The sequence below is a fragment of the Pezoporus flaviventris genome, unplaced genomic scaffold, assembly GCF_033815535.1.
Source record: "Pezoporus flaviventris isolate CSIRO_AGI_PZ_B2104156 unplaced genomic scaffold, CSIRO_AGI_Pfla_v1 ptg000025l, whole genome shotgun sequence".
Taxonomy (NCBI): Eukaryota; Metazoa; Chordata; class Aves; order Psittaciformes; family Psittacidae; genus Pezoporus; species Pezoporus flaviventris.
The window spans coordinates 8,642,055-8,662,097 of record NW_026892573.1 but is presented as its reverse complement, the minus strand read 5'-3'; the positions used below and the strand labels follow the sequence as shown (position 1 = coordinate 8,662,097).

General features: G+C 43.4%; 1 protein-coding gene across 1 annotated transcript in view; it reads right to left on the bottom strand.

Moving 5' to 3' along the window:
- Nucleotides 1–9,727: 9,727 nt before the first annotated feature.
- Nucleotides 9,728–20,043, bottom strand: part of WDFY2 (WD repeat and FYVE domain containing 2) — a 66,223-nt gene continuing 55,907 nt past the window's right edge. The window contains exons 6-12 of the mRNA XM_061457416.1: nucleotides 19,827–19,939; nucleotides 18,798–18,924; nucleotides 16,779–16,884; nucleotides 13,391–13,492; nucleotides 11,870–12,000; nucleotides 11,464–11,572; nucleotides 9,728–10,840 (exon numbers count right to left, since the gene is read on the bottom strand). Coding sequence (XP_061313400.1) covers nucleotides 10,811–10,840; nucleotides 11,464–11,572; nucleotides 11,870–12,000; nucleotides 13,391–13,492; nucleotides 16,779–16,884; nucleotides 18,798–18,924; nucleotides 19,827–19,939 — 718 coding nt within the window. The 3' untranslated portion in view covers nucleotides 9,728–10,810. The remainder of the gene's footprint in view (nucleotides 10,841–11,463; nucleotides 11,573–11,869; nucleotides 12,001–13,390; nucleotides 13,493–16,778; nucleotides 16,885–18,797; nucleotides 18,925–19,826; nucleotides 19,940–20,043) is intronic.

Here is a 20,043-nt window from a genome sequence, read left to right as displayed (position 1 = left end):
GCCCTCAGGAAAGAAGTAGTAAATGTTTCAAACTATGTTTGACTACTGTACTTGACAGGCTGGTGGCTTCTTTCATTGTGTGAGGGTGACTGGGATCAAACCTGCAACTGGGAGTAGAACCTCACCCTTGCATCACCTGCTTAGTTTAAAGGGAAGGATTCCTCATGGCATTCAGTTTCTATAAATCAATGCTGGTATGCAGAAGTGACCTGCTTCCTCATGTTTAAACAGCAAGAATTTAGGAACGCTGCCAAATGCCTTCCACATTACTTTATGGAGTCAGGGGTGAATATCATCCTGTTTGTGTCAAGACACCACGAAGCAGGAGGTTTCAACACATACCACAACCAGACATGGCAGGATCCAGTGGAGAAATGGCTGCATGACAGTAGGCATGACAAGAAATAACATGCTAAGCCATCCGTGCTTGCTATTTCTGTGAGAGTTCAAAGGGAATTCCTTGATCATTACGAATGGATTAAGAGGGGGAACAGTGGGGGCACAGATTTTAGAGAAGTCCACCTCCTGATGAGAGGGCTGTATTTCCAGACGCAGAGGATGGGATTTGCCTTACCTGAGCTGTGAACATTTGAATTACTCATTGGGATTCTCAGTGTAAATCAGTTGAGAGAAAACAGGCTTTTTCAGAGCAATATACTTGATCTAGTCTAAGAAAAACACCTGTATTCCTACATCTTTCTACTGGTGGTGAAGACAATCAGCTCAGACTAAGACATTCAGTGGGATTAATTTTGCCTTACATATTTCGAATTCACTACAAAGCCAAGACTATTAATGACAATAGTGGTAACACGTTTTCTCCTGAAATTAGTGTGTTTGATAGCAAACTGCATACAGCACCCAACCAAGCTGCACACCTAGCTGCAGACCAGTGTTCTGGGTCAAAAGTCCTAGGCATAACACAGGCATTCCTGGGCTCTCTGCAGTGAATAGTAGCTAAAGGCCATGCTGATGGGCAGAGGAGAGCGCATGATGTCTGCCTTACATAATTTAGGAAAATCTTTGGGATTTTTTGGGAAACCAAAAGATTTTCTGCTGGCTGCTGGCATTTACTCATTATTAAAAGACATTCTATGAAGTGTCAGTTCGTTAGAAAAAAAACCCTGCTTTTCAGCCTATTGTCATTCTCCTTGGAAATAAAGGCTTTGCTGTCAGAGAGGCCCTGAAATAAGTTTTCCCATGATAAGCATTGCTGAGGCAAGTCAGGCTGTGACAACTCTTCCTAAAGAGGCTGGATCAGGATTCAAATTGTTGCTTCATTTTAGAAACTTAACTCCTTCTTGCACTACAGTGAAAAAAAAAACAACAGCAAGGCTTATACAGACATTTATTTCCTATAAGTCTGGTATTAACATTTTATATGGTTCAAACTTCTAAATATAGTTACTGAAAACAAGAGCATAGCTGGAAGATTGTACAGTAACTACAGTTCACAACCCAGTAGCTGCAAGACTAATAAAAACACTTGTGTTATTGAGTATTTAAGTCAAGTAGCTACTCAGCTCTGCAGTATAAAAGTTTAATGACTGGTATTTAAATAGTTCATAAAAATGACCCCAAAGTGCACAATATATATATAGCACATACATTTTAGTCCACAGTCTCTACTGCTGCAATTCAATAACCTGTAGTTGTCTTTTTAGTCACAGTTTGAAAATGAAGCCAAAGGTATCAAAACTGCTTTAATCAAAGTTTGGTCACAGTGTAAAATAGCCAGATACTATGGTTTAAGAGCACTTAAGACTTAAAAAGAATTAAAACATAGGGCAGAAATTAGAAACAAAATCCAGAGTCTCCCACACTTTGATATTATGGTCTCAAAGACACTTTATTTCAGCCCTTTTCCAGAAAAGTAAATGTGGCATAGGGCTGAAAAGACAGCGAGATGCTTTGTGTTAATGCCATTAAGAACAACTCGTACCTCCACACAAGCAAATACTTTTAGAGCCACCTGTAAAATTTTAGGGAAAACAGAAAAATGGCATCCGGTGACAGATGAGCAGGAATAGAAGATGGTGCGAATTCTTGCTAAGCAGTGCACACTGTGGGCTTGAATACACAACTGGTTTACAGGAGCACAAGAAATCTAGAGAGGGACTTTTTGTTAGGGCTTTAGGGATAGGATGAGAAGGAATGATTTTAAACTGAAAGAGGTGAGATTCAGATTAGGTATTAGGAAGGAATTCTTCCCTGTGAGGCTGGTGAGACACAGGCACAGGCTGCCCAGAGAAGCTGTGACTGCCTCAGCCCTGGCAGGGTTCAAGGCCAGGTTGAACAGGGCTTGGATCAACCTGCTCTAGTGGAAGGTGTCCCTGCCCACGGCAGGGGGTTGGAACTAAATGGTCTTTAAGGCCCATTCCAACCCAAACCATTCTATGACTATGAAAAGGCAGGGCTCAGCCCAGCAGCAGTGCAGTGGGGCTGGCTGCAGTAGTGCAAGGGCCACTGAGTTTTAGGAGGTCAGTATAAAAGAGAGCGGACAATTTTGTAAACTGCATTTCCTCTTCTCCCAAGTTTCCTTTCTGGACCGTGTTTATTCTTTGTAGAAAACCTCACCATTTAATCAACCTGTAGGTGAGTAAGCACATAATTTATTAGTTGATTAAAACACATAAACAGTTGTTTGTCATCTGCTTTTGAATAAGAGGACATCCCCATACATATGTCGCTATTCTGGAGTAAACTGCAAATACCAATTGTATGCATTTGCACTGACACACCCACCAGCTTCTGTGCTACCCCAGCTCTCCACACTTACACTGTTCCCCTCACTGGGAACAGAATGGAAGCAGGGATACCCTTTCCTCTTAAACAAGACTCGGGTGGGATGTTGAACATATGCTGCCTGGGCTCAGAGAGGGGAGTTTTGCAGTAGACTTCAATGTAGACAGACTTAAGTCAGTGCTGGAAAACTCAGTGTAAGCAATTTATTTGCTGGGACCAAGCCCTGGGCCAGACATTTCAATTCTCAATTCAAACTCTAACTCTATTTTTGGAAAGACAGAGCATATTTTTAAAACTGGAGCAGCAGGAGCAGTGCTAGTTTTCATTAACCAATATTTAACTCGGAGGGTGGAGAGCAAACATGGAGTTACTCTTTCAGAGAATAACCCTGTGGTTATTGACTCTAGTGGAGACGGGCAGCTATAAACTACTCTAATCCCTAAATTCCTTTCACCTGTGCCCTTCTTCCATTCCCGCTGCGTGTTGCTCTCACATGCTGCCCGCAAAATTAAACCCCACTTCTCCTGACACCAGATCCTAGTTATCTAAAATTAGTGCTGGTCAACATCCACCCACTGCCTTTTTAAACAAGCTGTTACCACTCTGACTGACAGCAGGAAGCTTCACATCCCCCCTGGATCAGCTCAGTGTGTTTTCCTCTTTGTCTATCAGGCTTACATCGCTTGTTTGGCTGTGAGAGGCAGTCCTGGGTGTGCTTAGCCAGATTCAGTGACTGATTACAGGAGATAATTTTGTAATGCAAATAAGACAACTTGAAAACTCTGTATTCCTGCAGTCATCCTGGGATCAGATAGTGAGAGAAAGGTTGAAAAGGCAAGGAGCCTGTTGAGGGAGCAAGTGTAACAAAAAAGAACCACTTTTGGGAATAAAAGTGACCAAATCCAGGAGCTTCAATTTGTGAAGTAGGTCAGTATTTACCTTCCTCTCTCTAGAGGAAGCCTTCAGATAAATGCTAGGAAAAATGATGTGTTCTTGTGAAGGAAACTTGTTATCTCTCACAGCAAAAGCTCACGCACAAGCCTTACAAAGATACACAGTGCCATCTGGGCCACAGGTCTTCAGCAGGTTTTCATCCTGCCGTCACAAGGAACAACTCAAATCTTTGCTATGACAGCAGTACCAGTGGTATTTCACAGCTAAGAGCATTGCCAGAACAGAGAGTGAGTGATAAAACCTGCTGCAGTGCTGCAAACTTCAGAGAGGGAGCTCCCAGGAAGCGGTGTTTTCCTTGACGGTCAAAAATCATCTTCTTGAGCATCTTGCCTTTACTTTCCAGTTGAGAATCTGCAATCCACAGGGAGCCTTAGAGCAATACAGAAAATCCTGGAATTCCTTCACTGGCCAAACATGCTGCTTCCCTCAGCTGCTCACCTGCTGCTGGGTGGTTGAAGTTAGAATTCATCATGGCAAAGGAATGACACCATTTGCTCGTACAATAGTGGTCAGTTTTATGACAACTCACAAAACACGGAGGTGATTGGGTCCAGGCAAAAATCAGTAACCCCAGCTCCTCATTACAAGTCAACACACACAGAGAAGGAAAGTAATAGCCAGCAGCTGAAAGAAATTAATTTGGTAGGATTAAAATATCACAATTTATTCATTTACTTTGGAGACACTTATTTACACACTGGAACAGAACTGGAAAGCATTACAATACAGTTAGAAGAAAAGATGGTCAAATTGCAGAGCTGTATTCCTAGAAAACACTGACATGAACAAAAGCCATCAAGATTTTTTCCATGTAAATACCCTCTATTCTGAAAGACAACAAACCCCTCGTTACTGGTTGGTATGGTGCACATAACTTGCCAAGTAGAGTGAGAAACAATGCTCAGCCCTTAGAAAACTAAACCACTCCTGAAATTAGTGAAAATGAAAAAGGTGAATCATGTACTCATTTTTACCTGAAACTTTCTTGACTACTTGGTGGTGACAACTTCACAGAATTTTCTTGGGACAGGACAAAGTAGAAGAGTTAATGATGGGTCTTTCACGTCTGAAGGAATCCCTGGCCCATGTGTCCTGGGTTCAGCAGTAGCAGTCATTTTTCTCCTTCTTGGTAGCTGGTGCAGTGCAGTGTTTTGACTTTCGGCTCGAGAACAGAGCTGATAGCGATGTTTTGGTTTGGCCAAGGACTTTGTGAGCCTCATGCTCTGCCAGGGAGGAGGGGAAGCTGGGAGGAAGCAGAGACAGGACACCTGACCCAAACTGACCAAAGAGCTATTCCATACCACAGCACGTCATGCCCGGGATGTAAGTGGGAGTTAGCCGGAAGGGCTGAGACTGCAGGGTTGGAGGAGGTATCAGTCAGAGCTTGGTCAGGCTTGGGGGGAGAGTTATCAGTCGGCTGGTGCTGAGGTGTTGTATTCTCTTCCCTTGTTATTTCCTTTATCATTGTTATTATTGGTGGTAGCAGCAGTGATCTGTGTTATACCTTAGTTACTAAATTGTTCTTATCTCAACCTGCGGGAGTTGCATTCTTTTGATTCTCCTCTCCATCCCTCCGGGAGTAGGGGGAAGGCAAGAAGGGGGGAGTGAGTGAACGAGCTGCATGGCTGAGTTTAAACAACACCCATGGTAGAATGTTTATATTTCATTAGCATCCGCAAAAATGCTGAATTCAGTGAACAGAGATGAAAAGAAATGTGTAAGGTAGCCTGGAAAGTATGAAAGTGATAAACCCTTCATTAAATTCAGATATTTAATGTCTAGGGAGCCAGTAACTGGAGAGAGGCAAAACCTCAGTCATCACAGGGTCTGACATCTCTTCTGCACCATCTCAGTACCTACTTGTCTCTTCCCCATTCTTTCAACATCAAAGTGTTTATGCATTTAATGCATTTCTTACAGCACCACTTGAGATAGATACATACTATCAGGCAATTAAACCAGAGGACAAGAAACTGAAGTCAAATCTTCATAGACTCAATCTACCACCCCAACCCCAGAACAATTCTACACTCCTCATGGCTTCTGGTTCCTGAATAGGCTGCTGGTCAGCTCATGGTCTTAGATGAACTTAGACTGACAACACAAGGGTGAATTTTTTTGGCCCAGTGGGCCCATGACACTTCAGGCCATCAGGGCAGAGATGCAATATACAGATGGGCTCATGACTTAACAATGGACACTATTGCCCAGGTTATTCATGACTGTGAAACGTGCTGCAATTAAGCAAGCTAAACAGTTAAAGCCTCTTTGGTATGGAGGATGATGGCTAAAGTACAAATATGGGGAGGCCTGGCAAATTGATTATACCACACTTCCACCAACCCGCAAAGTCAAGTGCCATGGTGGAAGCAACCACCGGGTGGCTGGAAACATACGCTGTGCCCCATGCCACTGCCCGGAACACCATCCTGGGCCTTGAGAAACAGATTTTGTGGCGACACGGCACCCCAGAGAGAATTGAGCCAGACAATGGGACTCATTTCTGGAATAACCTTACAGATATTTGGGCCAAAGAGCATGGCATTGAGTGGGTATATCACATCCCCTACCATGCACCAGCCTCTGGGAAAATCGAACAGTACAATGGGCTGTTAAAAACTACACTGAGAGCAATGAGGTGGGGGACTTTCAAATACTGAGATCCACACTTAGCAAAGGCCACCTGGTTGGTCAACCCCAGAGGATCTGCCAACAGGGCTGGCCCAGCCCAGTCAGAACTTTTACATATTGTAGAGGGGGACAAAGTTCCTGTGGTGCACATAAGGAATTTGCTGGGGAAAACAGTCTGGGTTATTCCTGCTTCAGGTAAAGGTAAACCCACTTGTGAGATTGCTTTTGCTCAGGGACCCAGATATACTTGCTGGGTAATGTAGGAAGATGGGGAAGTCTGATGTGTACCTCAAGGGGATTTGATTTTAGGGGAAAACAGCCAATGAACTTAGTTGGATGCCATTAGCCTGCTATGTAGCACTTTTATAGCCCACCAAGTAGATGTCTTTAGCTCACCAGCGCCTGGCCCTGACTTCCCTCCGACCATCATCCCAACAAAATATAAACTTTGACAAAACCAGATGAGCTCAGCAGTGACCAGACGAGTTCCGTGGTGTCATCAGCAGGCAACAATCCAACACTGCACATTGTCTCTCGTGCTCTGAAAGACTGTTACAAGAGATGGAGCCTGACATCATTGACCGAATGAACTCAGCAGCTTTACAGGGATTGGTGCATTCACTAAGGAATGATATCTCTCTCTCTTTGTGTGTGGGGGTGTACATGTATATATATTTGAGACAAGAGTGATGGTATATTGAAAAACGTGTTCCAGTACCTTCATCATTTTAGGGGCCCTTTGCTGGACTCTCTCCAGTAGCTTCACCTCTCTCTTGTATTGGGAAGCCCAGAACTGGACACAGTTGGAAAAAAAGTGGCATATTCTTCTCTAACAGCAATTTCCTCAGCTGGCATAAAACAAACTTCTCACTTCTACACTTTTTTAGGATCACACACAATCCTTCTTGTGTGTCCAGATATCCACCTCATTATCAGCCAACCCCTCTCAGGCAAAGCATAGTTATAACTTCTGGTGCGACAAGAGTCAATGTGCTGACATTCAGGTGATGGCCTCAAGTTCAAGAGGACCAGGTAGGGAGGTCACTTGGACTGCAGTGTAAAGAGTGCTAACAGCTGAGCACAATAATGCCACCATTCAGGATTATTCTCTGTTACACTGTCTGGCTTTTAGACCTATACACTACCTTGTTTCAGCCCTGTCTAACCACGATGTTAAGTCTCCTGCAGATGGAAGGATCATCAGTGCTGTCATTCCAAGCAGCTGCCCACATACTTTTCCCTTTACTAAGTATTTTCAGCTTAAAAAGACTGAAATTTGGCTCAGGTTGATCTTCCTTCAGCCACCTGGAACACAAGTGGCTCAAGTCAGCTGCTCAGGCACTGTGTATGTGATCAGTGCCTGTTCCATCACCTGCCTAAGTGCTACAGGTGCTGCTCATTTTAAAACCAGGAATGGCTGAAGAATACTGTTTTTCCCCAAGCAAACACCAGCTAAGAGAGAAGAGAAAGTATTTTTTTCTGAAGTGAAGAGCATACAAAGGCCAACCTTCTTTGCACGCCCCTTGGCACAGCTGGAGATATCACTGAAAGCCTGCTCCTGCACTTCAGAAACCCCAGAGAATGGGGACTTTGCTTCACTTGAGTGTGGGTGGGTGTCTGTATGGGGTGCTGCACAGTTTACATCTGTACCAAAAGAATCTCCCCTCCCAGCCTCAATAATGCAATTCATAAAAATAGCTGAGATTTGTTATTCAGCAACTCAAATGAAAAGGACCAGACAACAGGGATCCATTTTTGTGTGGCTCTAGAAGACAAAAGAAACTGAGACTGTTATCCTAACACGACAGAACAGGAAGGAAAGTGGTTTAACTCTTCCAGAGTCAAATGCTTCTTGTTTCACTTGGGAAGTAAAGAGACACCTATTTTCTCTTCGTATCTCTACATTATAGCTGTTAAAGTCATAGCAAAGGAACAAATTTCCCTTTTCATCTCAGCCGCATTTTCAGTTTATATAGTTTTCTAAGTTAAGAACAGTTTGATCTGAGATAAGGGGATGCTCAGCTTAAACTCAGATAACCCTGTAGGTAGTTTAGTCAGAAGGAACAGCAAGGGGAATTTTGCAAAATGGATATTTATACCCAACATCCACCCATAAGTAATACAGATACCATGACACCTTGGAAGAGAACGGGGGGGAGGTGGCCAAGAGTTTATTGCAGAGCTGTCCAAACATACCTCACTCCCAAATTCAGTCTCCTTTGGAGTCAGCTCCTCAGCTTTGTTCAAGTGTTACATGTTCAGAAAGACTAGGTGTTGACCCAGGGGCAGATCCCTCAGCTTGCTGAGTCCATGCTCCATCAGTGTAAGTACAATTCAGGCTGGAGTTCCAAGTGTGTTGCAGCTGCTGTGTCTCTTCAGGAACAGAGTGCTGAATAGTGATTTCAATTCACTTCAGTGCTCCCATGTTTCTACCACCATGAGAGATGCTGTCTGTACAGCATAGTTCAGTAATGTGTCATACATATTCTCCAGCTGGAATGAAATACTGGTAGGCAACTTGCTCATCTTGCATAGCTTCATCAGCCAACCACACTTCAGACATCAGAAAACATGCATAAGGTGTAATGAAAAGGCTTCCAAGGGGAAACAAGCACCTAGCTTCCAGGAGAGGAATTGGGAGGACTTCGAAAACAATTAACATTCAAGCTGGAAAAATAATCTTTTTAGTGCTGTGTGAATTACAGTTGAAAATATTCTTTTAAATATTCTGCCTAGAGGGATACCAACAAGCTGTATGACTACAAAAGCCAAGGTGACATCATTTCAGAGAATATGACTGCAAAATGCTTAAGCACAGTTTATAGGATGTTTAAGAAGAGAATTTCCCCTTAAAATACATAGCAGCCCTGTGACACGCACAAGAAAGTCCACTCACCCTTCACTGCAGCAGCTCACTGGTCTACAATTAATGCCATGGATTGTGTTAACATTTTTGTCTCCTCAAAAGTGAATTACTGCTGGGCAAACAAAGGAGAAGCATTATTTTCTTTCACCTTCAACCAAGGGAAAATACCAGTCTTCTCTAGGTAGCAGTGTGCTCTGTAGTGATAAACATCATGGACTCCCCACTTCATAGGGAGGAAGTAAAGCCCAAAATGGGGCAAGACTGAGCACCACTGATGTGCTGTGTCTCAGCATCTACAGACCATGAGTCCTGCTTACATAGGACATAAGGAAAGTCCTGGGTCTAGTCTCCAGTTGTATTCTCTACACCAGTTTCTTCAAGGCGCGTCAGCAATAGCATGCTGAAAAGTGAAATGGGTTAAAGGAAGAGAGAGTTGACTCTTCAGAGAAGATCCCTTTGTAAAAAAGAGCTTGTTTGTTTATTCATCTTGACAACATCCTTCTAAAAAAAGGTAATTTTGGTCAATCCAGGTTTTAAAATACTTTTTATTTTTAAAAGAAACTTTAAAATATGACAATAGGACAAAGTTCATCAATATCAGTTTCTGCTCTATAGAGGAAATTAATAAAAAACATCAGCATTTTAAAAAATAAATATGACTAACTGTATGGAAATCAGAAGAATCAAATTCATCTTCAACAACACAGACAGGTATAAATGCCGAAAGTTTGCTGTGCAAGGTAGAGGTAGAGGTAAACCAGACTTTTCAGACCTAGACCAGTTTTAGACCTGCCCCCCTCCATGCACATACTCCCAAAAGTTCATGTTGCTAATAATTTAATTTGAATCAGCCTGTCAGCCTCATCAGACTCAAGCAGGCCTGTGTGCTCCCTGTAATGCTCTGAGCCAGAGAAGTATTTCAGTTTTTGTAGAAATTAGTTGCTAAGCAACCTGCCCCTTGGTTTTGCAACTTGTGCAGCAAGGGACGAGGCAGAAAGATGGACTTTAGCTACTAGAAACCAATGAAACACTCTCCGGATGATGCCCACTAGGACAAGTAGATGGTAGAGCCCTTTTAGGAATTGCAATAGTCCATCAGCTCCTTGGTGATGCACCCAGAGAGCATGCAATGCCGCGCCTCGAAGTCCTCCACTGCAGAGAGCATGGTCAGCAGGCACATCCCAAATCAACGGGTACTTGCTGTGGGGAGAGCTGGTTGCCTTATACAGTAAGTTGCTAGCAATCCCTCACATGGTAAGACACACCCTAAGAACCCTCTGTACAAAGCAGCAAGTATCTCGACATAGTAAAATATAAAAACTAAAAATTGCACTGCACACAGATTTCCCAAACAAACTCAAGACAACAGAAATAAGATCGTACAAACCATTAGTTAAAAAAATACTTTCTTGTATATTTTGAGAGTAAGTGGAAAGAGTCTTCGTGCAAATGTTCAGCCTTGATCAAGCAGAGGACGTAAAATTCTTGTAAACACATTAGTTGCCTTCTCATCTGCTGTGTATGCCCAGCGTTATCTATCTTCTGCAGGATGATTAGGGTTAGGATATCTGTTTCTTCTGTAAATATCACTTCTCAAGTTCCACCGATGTACCATCAAGACACTACTGGTGTCATATCCCACAACTGTTAATACAGTAAAATATAACATAGTGAATAATGGTAAAACATTGTAAGATACAGTATAAATGTAATCCTTTTTGTGTTGGTTTGATTGATAGAGGTTCTATGACTAGAGGTGGATGCTGCAAGTCTGAAGAAGTTTGTTTTCCAGCACTCTGTCAGACTGGTGGAGGTTGACCAAATCACATTTTATATGTCACTATGCTTTACCCTTATGAGCCGGATTCATAGCTGGCCTTAAGAGAAACCAAAACCCCCATACTATATTGCTAACTTGAATGATTAGTGTAGACATAACACAATGCAATTGTTAGGGGTTTTTAATTATTCAAGCTTTGTTATAAACTTATGCATTATTTTAGCTCTTTCTTTATCCAGCCACCCAAACTGAGGTTCACCATGTTGAAACACAGTTTGTCTTCCCAGAGGAAAAGTTACAATGAACACCTGTCTCAGCTCCTTCAGACAATAACTTCATAGACCAAGACTTCGTTAATCCTTATTGGGCAGAAGTCCATTAGCAAGAAGTGTCTGGATAGAAGAAAGCGGGTAGAACATACCTGCAGCCACACAGGAGAGGAAGGAGAAATGAAATACAGGAGCTAGAGCCACCTGCTTGCTCTTACCTTAATAACCTTGTCTGTCCCCGAAGTCAACAACCATCCTCTGGTTGCATCAAAGTGTACGTGAACGATGTTGTGCTTACTGTCATGGAAAGTAGCTGTGGGTGCCCGCCTGAAGAAAGGAATCAAAGAATCAGAAAAGACTGTGACTGCAGGATTTTCCCCCAAAATGTTCTCTATTGAGGAAATAAATATTTGAATGCTGCTTTAAGTCATTAATTCAGCAATCTCTCCTTAAGTGCCATTTTAAGAACTTTCTGGCATGAGAGCTCTCTATCCCTCCCAGCTTGGTGGTCTCCAGGGACCGCTCTGCTTCACTGCTCCCTCTCAGACCGCATCTGCCTGGGCCCTCCTGGAGGCAGGAGTTTTGGCTTACTCCAGTGCAAGCCAGCCCAGTGTCCACACTTACTCTTCATCCGTTATGGACTCATGACAGCTATCACAGACTCTCACTTCAAACTCAAACCCCATCAGTGGGATGGAGGAGCGCTTGGAGCTGCATTTGCCACACACAGCTTTGCCACACTTCCGGCAGTGATGCTGTAAGAGACAACACACAGAAAGCCATCTTCAGCCACAAATCCATATTACTCCTCAGGTCCTGCTGGCTCTATCATCTTGCTCCAGCAATACCCAGCTAAGGCTGTAGCAAACAGGAAAGTGACTTCCAGGGAAGATGAAGGAAAACAGGCTCCTCCTGTTCGGCACACAGCAGCTGATCACTAGCATGGACACAGGGAAGTGGCAGATAAAGCACTACACAAGCTATGTGGACTCTACCTCTCTCCCAAGCTCCAGGCTGATACCATACACCACCTAGTAAATCATCCCTGCCTCCACCACTTGGCATGTGTGGATGTACCTGGGCTTCTACATCGAGTGTGACCAATGTTACAGGGGGGCTTTCAACAGGGTAGAACGCAGAAGGAAGTCCAAGCTGTCCTCCTTTGGTAAGCACAACTAGAGACAAGGAGGACAGGGCAAAGAGCCCTACTATGCACCCAGATGTGTCCCAGCCAGCTCGGCACCTGCCACAGGGCTGGGAGCTGTAATTACCCTGACACCAAAAGTGCCACTTTGGGGGATTATAGGGGTGACAACACCACTCAGCAGCATGTGACACATTAAAACATCTCCAGGTTGAGGCAGGACAGGGATATATCAGCACAGTGTCATTCTGGAGTCTCATCCCAGTCTCTAAGTACCAACATCTACCATCTAATCACCTTGGTCAACTCCTTTGGCCATTTTCAGCCCCAGAAGCACTTGTGTTTCTGTATTTTGATGCTGCCCACCTCACGTTTTCTCATGCACTGGCTGTGTAGGATGACAAGGCTGCCTCATCAGCCAAAGGATAGACAGGATCTGCTGTGATGAGCATTACATAAAGAGAAGATGCAGCTCACTTGTGCCCCAGGCACTTGACTTCTCCAAGCTTCATGAGAACATCCCTTGTAGCATTTTTACACCCCTCTACCAAAAGCCTGCAATCCGCAGCCGTCTCCTACTGGGCAGGAAAACGCAGCAGCATGTTCCAAGCAGACCAATAAGCCTTTTCTAACACAGCCTGAGCAGTTACAGATGTTTACCCAACCTCACTTAAAACAGCTTTCGTTCCAGCACAGTCTCCAAAAATCAGCTGCAAATTTCTTTCTACAACACATTCAACTAACAATAAGCAAAATCCCACATGGCTAAAGCCATGGAAGGGCCAAAACCAATTTGCACAGCTCAAGGCCTATTACATGTGGTTATTATAGGGACTGGATAAGAAAAAGAAAAAAAAAGGAGAAAAAAGAAGTGTCATAAATCAAGCCTCATCAGCAGAAGAATAAGGTGCAAGTTCTCAAGGCTGTAGGGGAAAAAGGTTATCACGATCTATTATGACAGAACAACCTAACTGTTAACACAAAAAGGAATGCATACAAACCTGCCTGAGGCCTATTTTCTTACTGTCCCACATTTGCTTGAAGTTCCAGAAGAAAGGCTGATCACATTTTTGACAAGAGTCACTATCCAGCCACTCCGGGGTCTGCAACACACACACATAAAGACAAAATGGGATTGATCAACAAACAAAAAATCTTCCAATGGATCCTAGAAATAGGACAAAAATTATATGTTGGGGTGCAGTGACTTGGCCAACAAAACTTGATTAAAAATCCCCATTCTCACAAGATGCCATCTTAATTGTTCCCTGGGATGTCTTTTTTGGCTCAGCTCTGATCTGTGAAGGATGCAGGAAGAACACTTCTCATCCGAATCATGAAGCAGGGTTTGATTATAAGACCATAAAAATAACCCAGCAACAGACAAGCTTCCCTCACCTCTCCAAATCTGGAATTAAGCATATAAAAATATTCTGTCCTGTCTGGACAGCATTTACCATCTGCTATTGCCTCTGGTAGGATCTGAGGACAATTAGTATTTGCAATAGCTCATCTGGAGGGAAGTGGAAGGTATATGAAATGCTGATTTGGTTTGGTTTTTTTATTTAGTATTTCTTTCTTTAATACTGTAAGAGGCATTCTTGCTGTCAGAGGTATCTATGATACAAATCACACATAAGGGTAAGAAAGACGAGATTCACCTGAACAAGTCTAAACCCTAAATCAGCTCTTTTCCCCGCTTTTACACAAAGATGAAGAAGAGAGGTTTTCCATTTTCTAACACAGTGTGTAGTTTTGCACTCACATTGTGAATTAAGAGGGTATGAAGATTTAAAGAAAGAAAATATTAAAGGCGCTTCTCTCTCCTGCGGCCAGGCTTTGCTGTGCAGAGTAGTATAGACCAGACACCCTGCAGGGAAGCAAGTCTTACCAGATCCTGAAAGAGCTCAGGAGATGCCTGAAGTGGCAGGGGAGTACACAGAAGGGACAGTCGATCTCCTCCCCTACATTTGGCTCCCCCAACACTTGTCTTGCACTGAGCTGCTTGGGGAACATGGTGTGTCTCCCCACAGTGTTTAGGAAACCCTCTGGGAGATGCGAGACTTGGGAAGATTCTTGGTTCTTGACCCCTCTGCAGCTGGTGGGCTGTCAGTCTGTGTCCTAACCTGACCTAGCAAGAGTCATACTCCTTCCCTGCAGATGACTTCTGCTCCTTTCTCTGCTCTGCCACGACATGAGCTCATCCCAAAGCCAGTGCTGGCAAGTGTGTCCATCTTGTCCCCTCAGTGGGGCAGCCCCAGCCAGACCATGACAGCCCTGCCAGCACTGTCTCAGCGCCACTGCAACACACTCCCACCAGTCCCACCAACCCCAGGAGATTAAATGAACAGTAAATAATGTTTAAAACTTTGTGAGGAAGTCCTATAAGCAAACTGCAGTTGTCTTACCAGAGCCACTGGCTCCCCATGTGCTACAATTTAAAATGGCAAGAAACATAGCTGAGATTAAGAATTGAAAATAATACAAAAGCCAGACAAAGATAAGGTAAGGCTGGTGTAGACCCTCAGCTCTAAGAACAGCTTTGACCCCCAGCCATAAAGCAACCATCTGCATCACCTTCTTCTGCCATTTACTCTAAAGGCAGTTCATTCTACTGGCAAATAATTGTCTTTTCTACCCACAGCAGTCTTTCCATTTAATGCCTACAGATTTACATTGTGTGTTACAGTTTTCATCTCTTACACATAACATTATAGATGAAGACATTTTGCTTGTGACAAGTAACCACTTTGTAGTCAAATAGAAACACAGCTTCTAGCATCCTTCAGATGTTGTCTTCTTACAGCTTTTTAAAAACAGAGAAGGAAATAAAGAATCAAGGGCTAAAATGGTTTCACTCACTCTAATGCAGTCTCAGAGATATGAGAAAATCTGATAACATCAAAGTGAGTACTGGGCATGCATCACATGGAGAAAACCCTTAAACAAGGGCAAAAATATAAAAGCCAAATTCCAGAACAAAATGCTCTGGGACCCCAAGCCAAGGTCGGTATTAAAATCTCGAAGGTTCATGTTTTGGGGATGGTTCAGCACCATGAGCACCCTATTGTGCTACTGATAAAATGAACAAGCCCACATAGCCACAGTCAGAGAAAGCAGCGCACCCATTAGCACTTGCTGCTAAGCCCCCATTTAGCTAATGGTATGTTTCCTCCACTTTTTAAACCAGCCTTCTCACAGCATTGTTGCCTGGTTTGTGACAAGCCAGTCCTTTACCCTTACTGTAGCCTTTCAAAGGCAGCAAATAAATAAAAAGTTTGTATTTCTGGATGTTTGAGTTGCAGCAAAAAGGAAACATCTGTTGGGAAAGAGGAAGCCACACTGCTTTCGTTTCACTTTGGGAGCTGATGACATAATTGGCCATTAGATTAGCATTGAAGACAGCCAACTGGAATGCTAATTCACATTAAAAAGGGAGCTCAGTTCCTCCCTATGCCTATTTCAGCAGGTTTCTTTAAAATCCAATTTTCCACTTAGCTTTCCTTCTTGCTCAAGGGAATCACACATGACTCAGGGCCTCTTGAGAACCAGCAAAGCTGGTGTAACCCATGAGGCCAAAAGCCTTGCTCAAACCCACCTGCTGCAGGTACTCAGGGTGCCTCCCTACCCCCTGCAGGAACACGGCAGAGGTTTGCTGTGACTCATGTCACCAGGATTTGCCACACTGACGCCTGACTCACTCAGCACAGTGTTCCTTCTCTCCCCCTTCCTGAGTCAGGTCTCTGAAATCACCAAGCAGAGGCTGCTCCAGCAGTGCTGAAGACCTGGAGTGCACATTTGCCCCCACTTACATTCACTGACTGCACAGCACAAAAGGAATTAGGAAGGCGTGGGTGAAATCCTACTGTCTGGATCAGCAAAGTCGCTTACCCTGCTTCTACATGGTTACACCAGAGGTAAGCAAGATCAAGTAGTGGGTGAGATTGAAGTCCTAGTTAAATATCTTTTTAGCAAGTATAGGAAAAAGCCTGAGTTGCAGAGATGACAAAGAATTTTCTTGTTACGTTTTCTTAAACCCCCCTAATAATTATCAATCCATTCATTTACCGCTGAACTGATAATATTTCTCATGATGTGCTGAAAAACAAAGCAGAACATCTCACAATACCCTCCCCTTAGAGGTTGTCTTTCAGAGCAGCCTACTTCACACTTTAGCAGCCTACTTCACACACATTTTCTGCCAGACAATTTCCCCTGTACCATATTATCAAAGGCACAGTGTAATTGCTGTAATAACAACTGTAGCATGTCCAAAAAACATTTTTAAAGCCTGGAATAATTTTCTTCAGATTGAAAGTTGCACATTTTAGAAAGGCCCCTTCTTCCCAAGATTGTTTCACACTAAATTGGCAAGAACCAAGCACCTACCTCCTGCCTCTCAACATCCATGTTCCAGACAACAATTCCTCCATCTGCACCACAGGAGATGAGCTGCCGAGTGTGGTGAGCATAGGAGAGAGACTGAACTTTATCACTGAAAAAGAAACAAGACAGTTACTGATCAGCCATCTATGCCTAGCACACAAGTAAGTAAATAAACCAGTACAAACCAGTTGTTTGTCCATATGTTCCCCCCTCCCCATTGTACACAGCAGCCATGGGACGCAAACCAGCCATTGCTGTCTAGCTGGGACCAAAACCACAGTGTTGCTCATCTGGGCAGCATCCACAAAAACAAAAAGATAACTGTCCTGATAAGTGCTTTGGCTGCTCCTGAGATGGAAAGTCCCAGCTGCACTGGGAAGCCTGAACTGCTCTCCGAAGGCACATCTGGATGCATAAACACAGCCCCAGTAAGGCACCTTCTCTGTCAGACAGTAACAACTTTGTTTTTGTAAATCTCTGCAACTCCTAGGAATGAAGCACCGAGAAGCTACTGAAGATTTTCTTTTTGCATTAACAAGCAAAGAGTATTTAAAAAAATAATAAAGGAATGACCAAATTGTTCCTAGGCCTTCTCAAGGCAAGGTAGAAGATTTAGGTGCTTCTGCTTCTTCTTTTAAGGAAAAAGCAGCATGGGAGAAATAATTCAGCTTAAACCCCCAAAGCTGGGTTCAGTCCTTCTTAAAAGAAAGAAACCCAGGTCTTTTCTCAAGCTATTTATAACCTAGGAAACAAAGACCATACAACACTATGATAGAAAAAAACAATTACAAAGAGACAGTAACTGAGTGTACAGTGACTGGAAATAACCATAACATTTTGTTTTCTTTGCTACCACCACTGGCATTGTCTACTCAAAGGACTTCAATGCTAGTGCATTTGCTTGTGCATGTGGCTGCTCCTCCAAAGGAAAATGTGTTTATGGAACAGTTTGGTACAGTACAGCCTGCCTTCACAGTGCCCTCCTGCCAATGGCAGCAGCACCATCAGGTGTAATATTTCTTAGTCCCTGTTGTCCTTGCAACCAGGTCTCTGTGCTGTACAATGCCAGCCAACAGCCATGTCACAGACTAAGATCCAGAGACTAGCCTTGTATTAGGAGAACTAATTTCCACAGCAATAAATCTAGCAGCAGTGCATTAGCAAGCACCATTGGTAGGGTACAAGGGTGATCAGAAAATTTCAGCAAAGGCTCTGCAGTGCTCTGAAATTCCAGTGGCATGAAATCGCTCAGCAGAGTGAAGTATCTCTCAAAAGAAACGTATGAGTATGCAAGAAACTGTTAGACCAAAACCACAAGATTTTTTTCTCTCCAGACCTAAGCCTGCACACAAGCCCCAAATATATGCACTCCCTATACACTGAAACAACCCCGTTGCATTGCTAGTGTTAAAAGGCTAGCAGATCACTGCAACTAGAGCCGTTCTGATCTCTACTCAATGCCCAGCACACGCCTATTCTTCAAAGACATCTTGCTATCCTATGCAAGTATGAGCTCTCTAAGTGCAAAGATGAAGCCTCTTTGCATTGAGGAGATAGTGAAGGCTCCTATGGGTAAAGCACATTACTTAGAAGTCATGCTGTAGGTAAAGTGGCATACAGAAAGTCAGCGTGGAGGAAAAAAGGACTAATTATCCAAGCCTGATGCTCCCTCTAGAGGAAGGAAAGACCTTAGCACCTAAACCCCGAGAATTCTCTGCAGCTGTTCTCCTTTCAGGACCCTCTTTACAACAAAGACGCAGGCTCTGGCATAACACATTCAGAACATTAAGGACTGTAGATACTGTGTTTTACTTCACCACCCTTTGCAGCCTCTCAAACCAGCCTGTGGGCCCAGTGCTGGAAAACTTACTATAAGCAACTTATTCCTGTTGCATATGGACCACAGGGAGTCACACATAAAAGCTTGAGGCTTGTGAAGGACTTTGGGCTGTTTGTTTCCAGGTGTTGCTTCTGCCTTTAGTTTTTCTCCCACAAAAGCAGGAGGAAGGTCTTTGAACGTACTTATGTCCCTGAAGTTCGATGGCTGTTCCTTTTCTTCCTCCAATATCCCACATTATAATGGAATGATCAGAACTGCCAGAGAACAAAACTCGCTGTATTGGGTCCCAACAAAGAGCAGTGACACCACCTGAAACAGGAGATGCATACAACGGTCATTTCAGTGGAAGACAGGACTGTAGATATGTATGTATATATACACATATATAAAGATACAACAAAATACATGGAGTGATTAAAATGCAGGTCTCTTTAGCAAAGGCTAAATGCAGCCACTGTGCTTGCCGGCTGAAAACCTGCTGAAGCCCCATTTCGCTCTTCTGTGGGCAGAGGGCTATGCTGCCACTTGCATGGATGAATCCACTGAGCAGCATAGTGTAGCAGAAAGATGGTCATAGTGTGACTTTACAGCTTTTCATCTCCATCATTTTCAGATTACAAAAGAGAAGCAAGCGTGCAATACTATGGACAACTTCACGTTATCCTAGGACACGGATTGAACTACTTTGTGCTACCTCATGATTGAGCTATTAGCTTTCAATCAGAGAGAGATATGGAGAGAAAATACTGAAGAAAAAAACCTTTTCTTCTGTTAGATGGCAGGATCACATCCCAGGGTTGCTGTTTTTAAAGTGGGACTGTCATCAGTCGCAGCAGTGAAACAAGCAACATCCAAGATGTGTGTATTCCACTTGGGCAAGTGTCTATCAAAACTGTTTTTCTTTGAGAAGCACCTTTCCCCCCACTCCCCCCCCCCCCCAGATTAACACAACTAATTCTAGTCTCACTCTGCTTTAACTAACAGCTACTGATTCTGATGTTTTCTGCCTTAGAAGTTTTCTGATCAGAGGTATGATCACTCCGTTTTTTAACAATAAACCTCCCTGAGCTGTAGCGACAATTTAAGGTCTATCTTCCTTCAATGCTATGCACTAACAAAAGCCATCCTAGTGTTTCCTAGGCGTGTCAAACCACCATGATGCTAATAAGCACAGATGAAGAACCAAACTGGGTCTCCTCCTGAGGCCTTACCTGTGTGTCCCTTAAATGTTGTAACAAGGCTGCAGGACTCTTGCTCTAGTTTGAGTATGGTCACTTGCCCAGAATGATCACCTACAAACACGTGCCGTGTTTCCACATCAAATCTGGTGGACAAATGTTGAGGCAAAAATATTGCTTATACAAGCTTTGCATTCCTTTCATGACTCATTAATTCTTTTAATACAAGTATACTGCAACTTTGTGAATA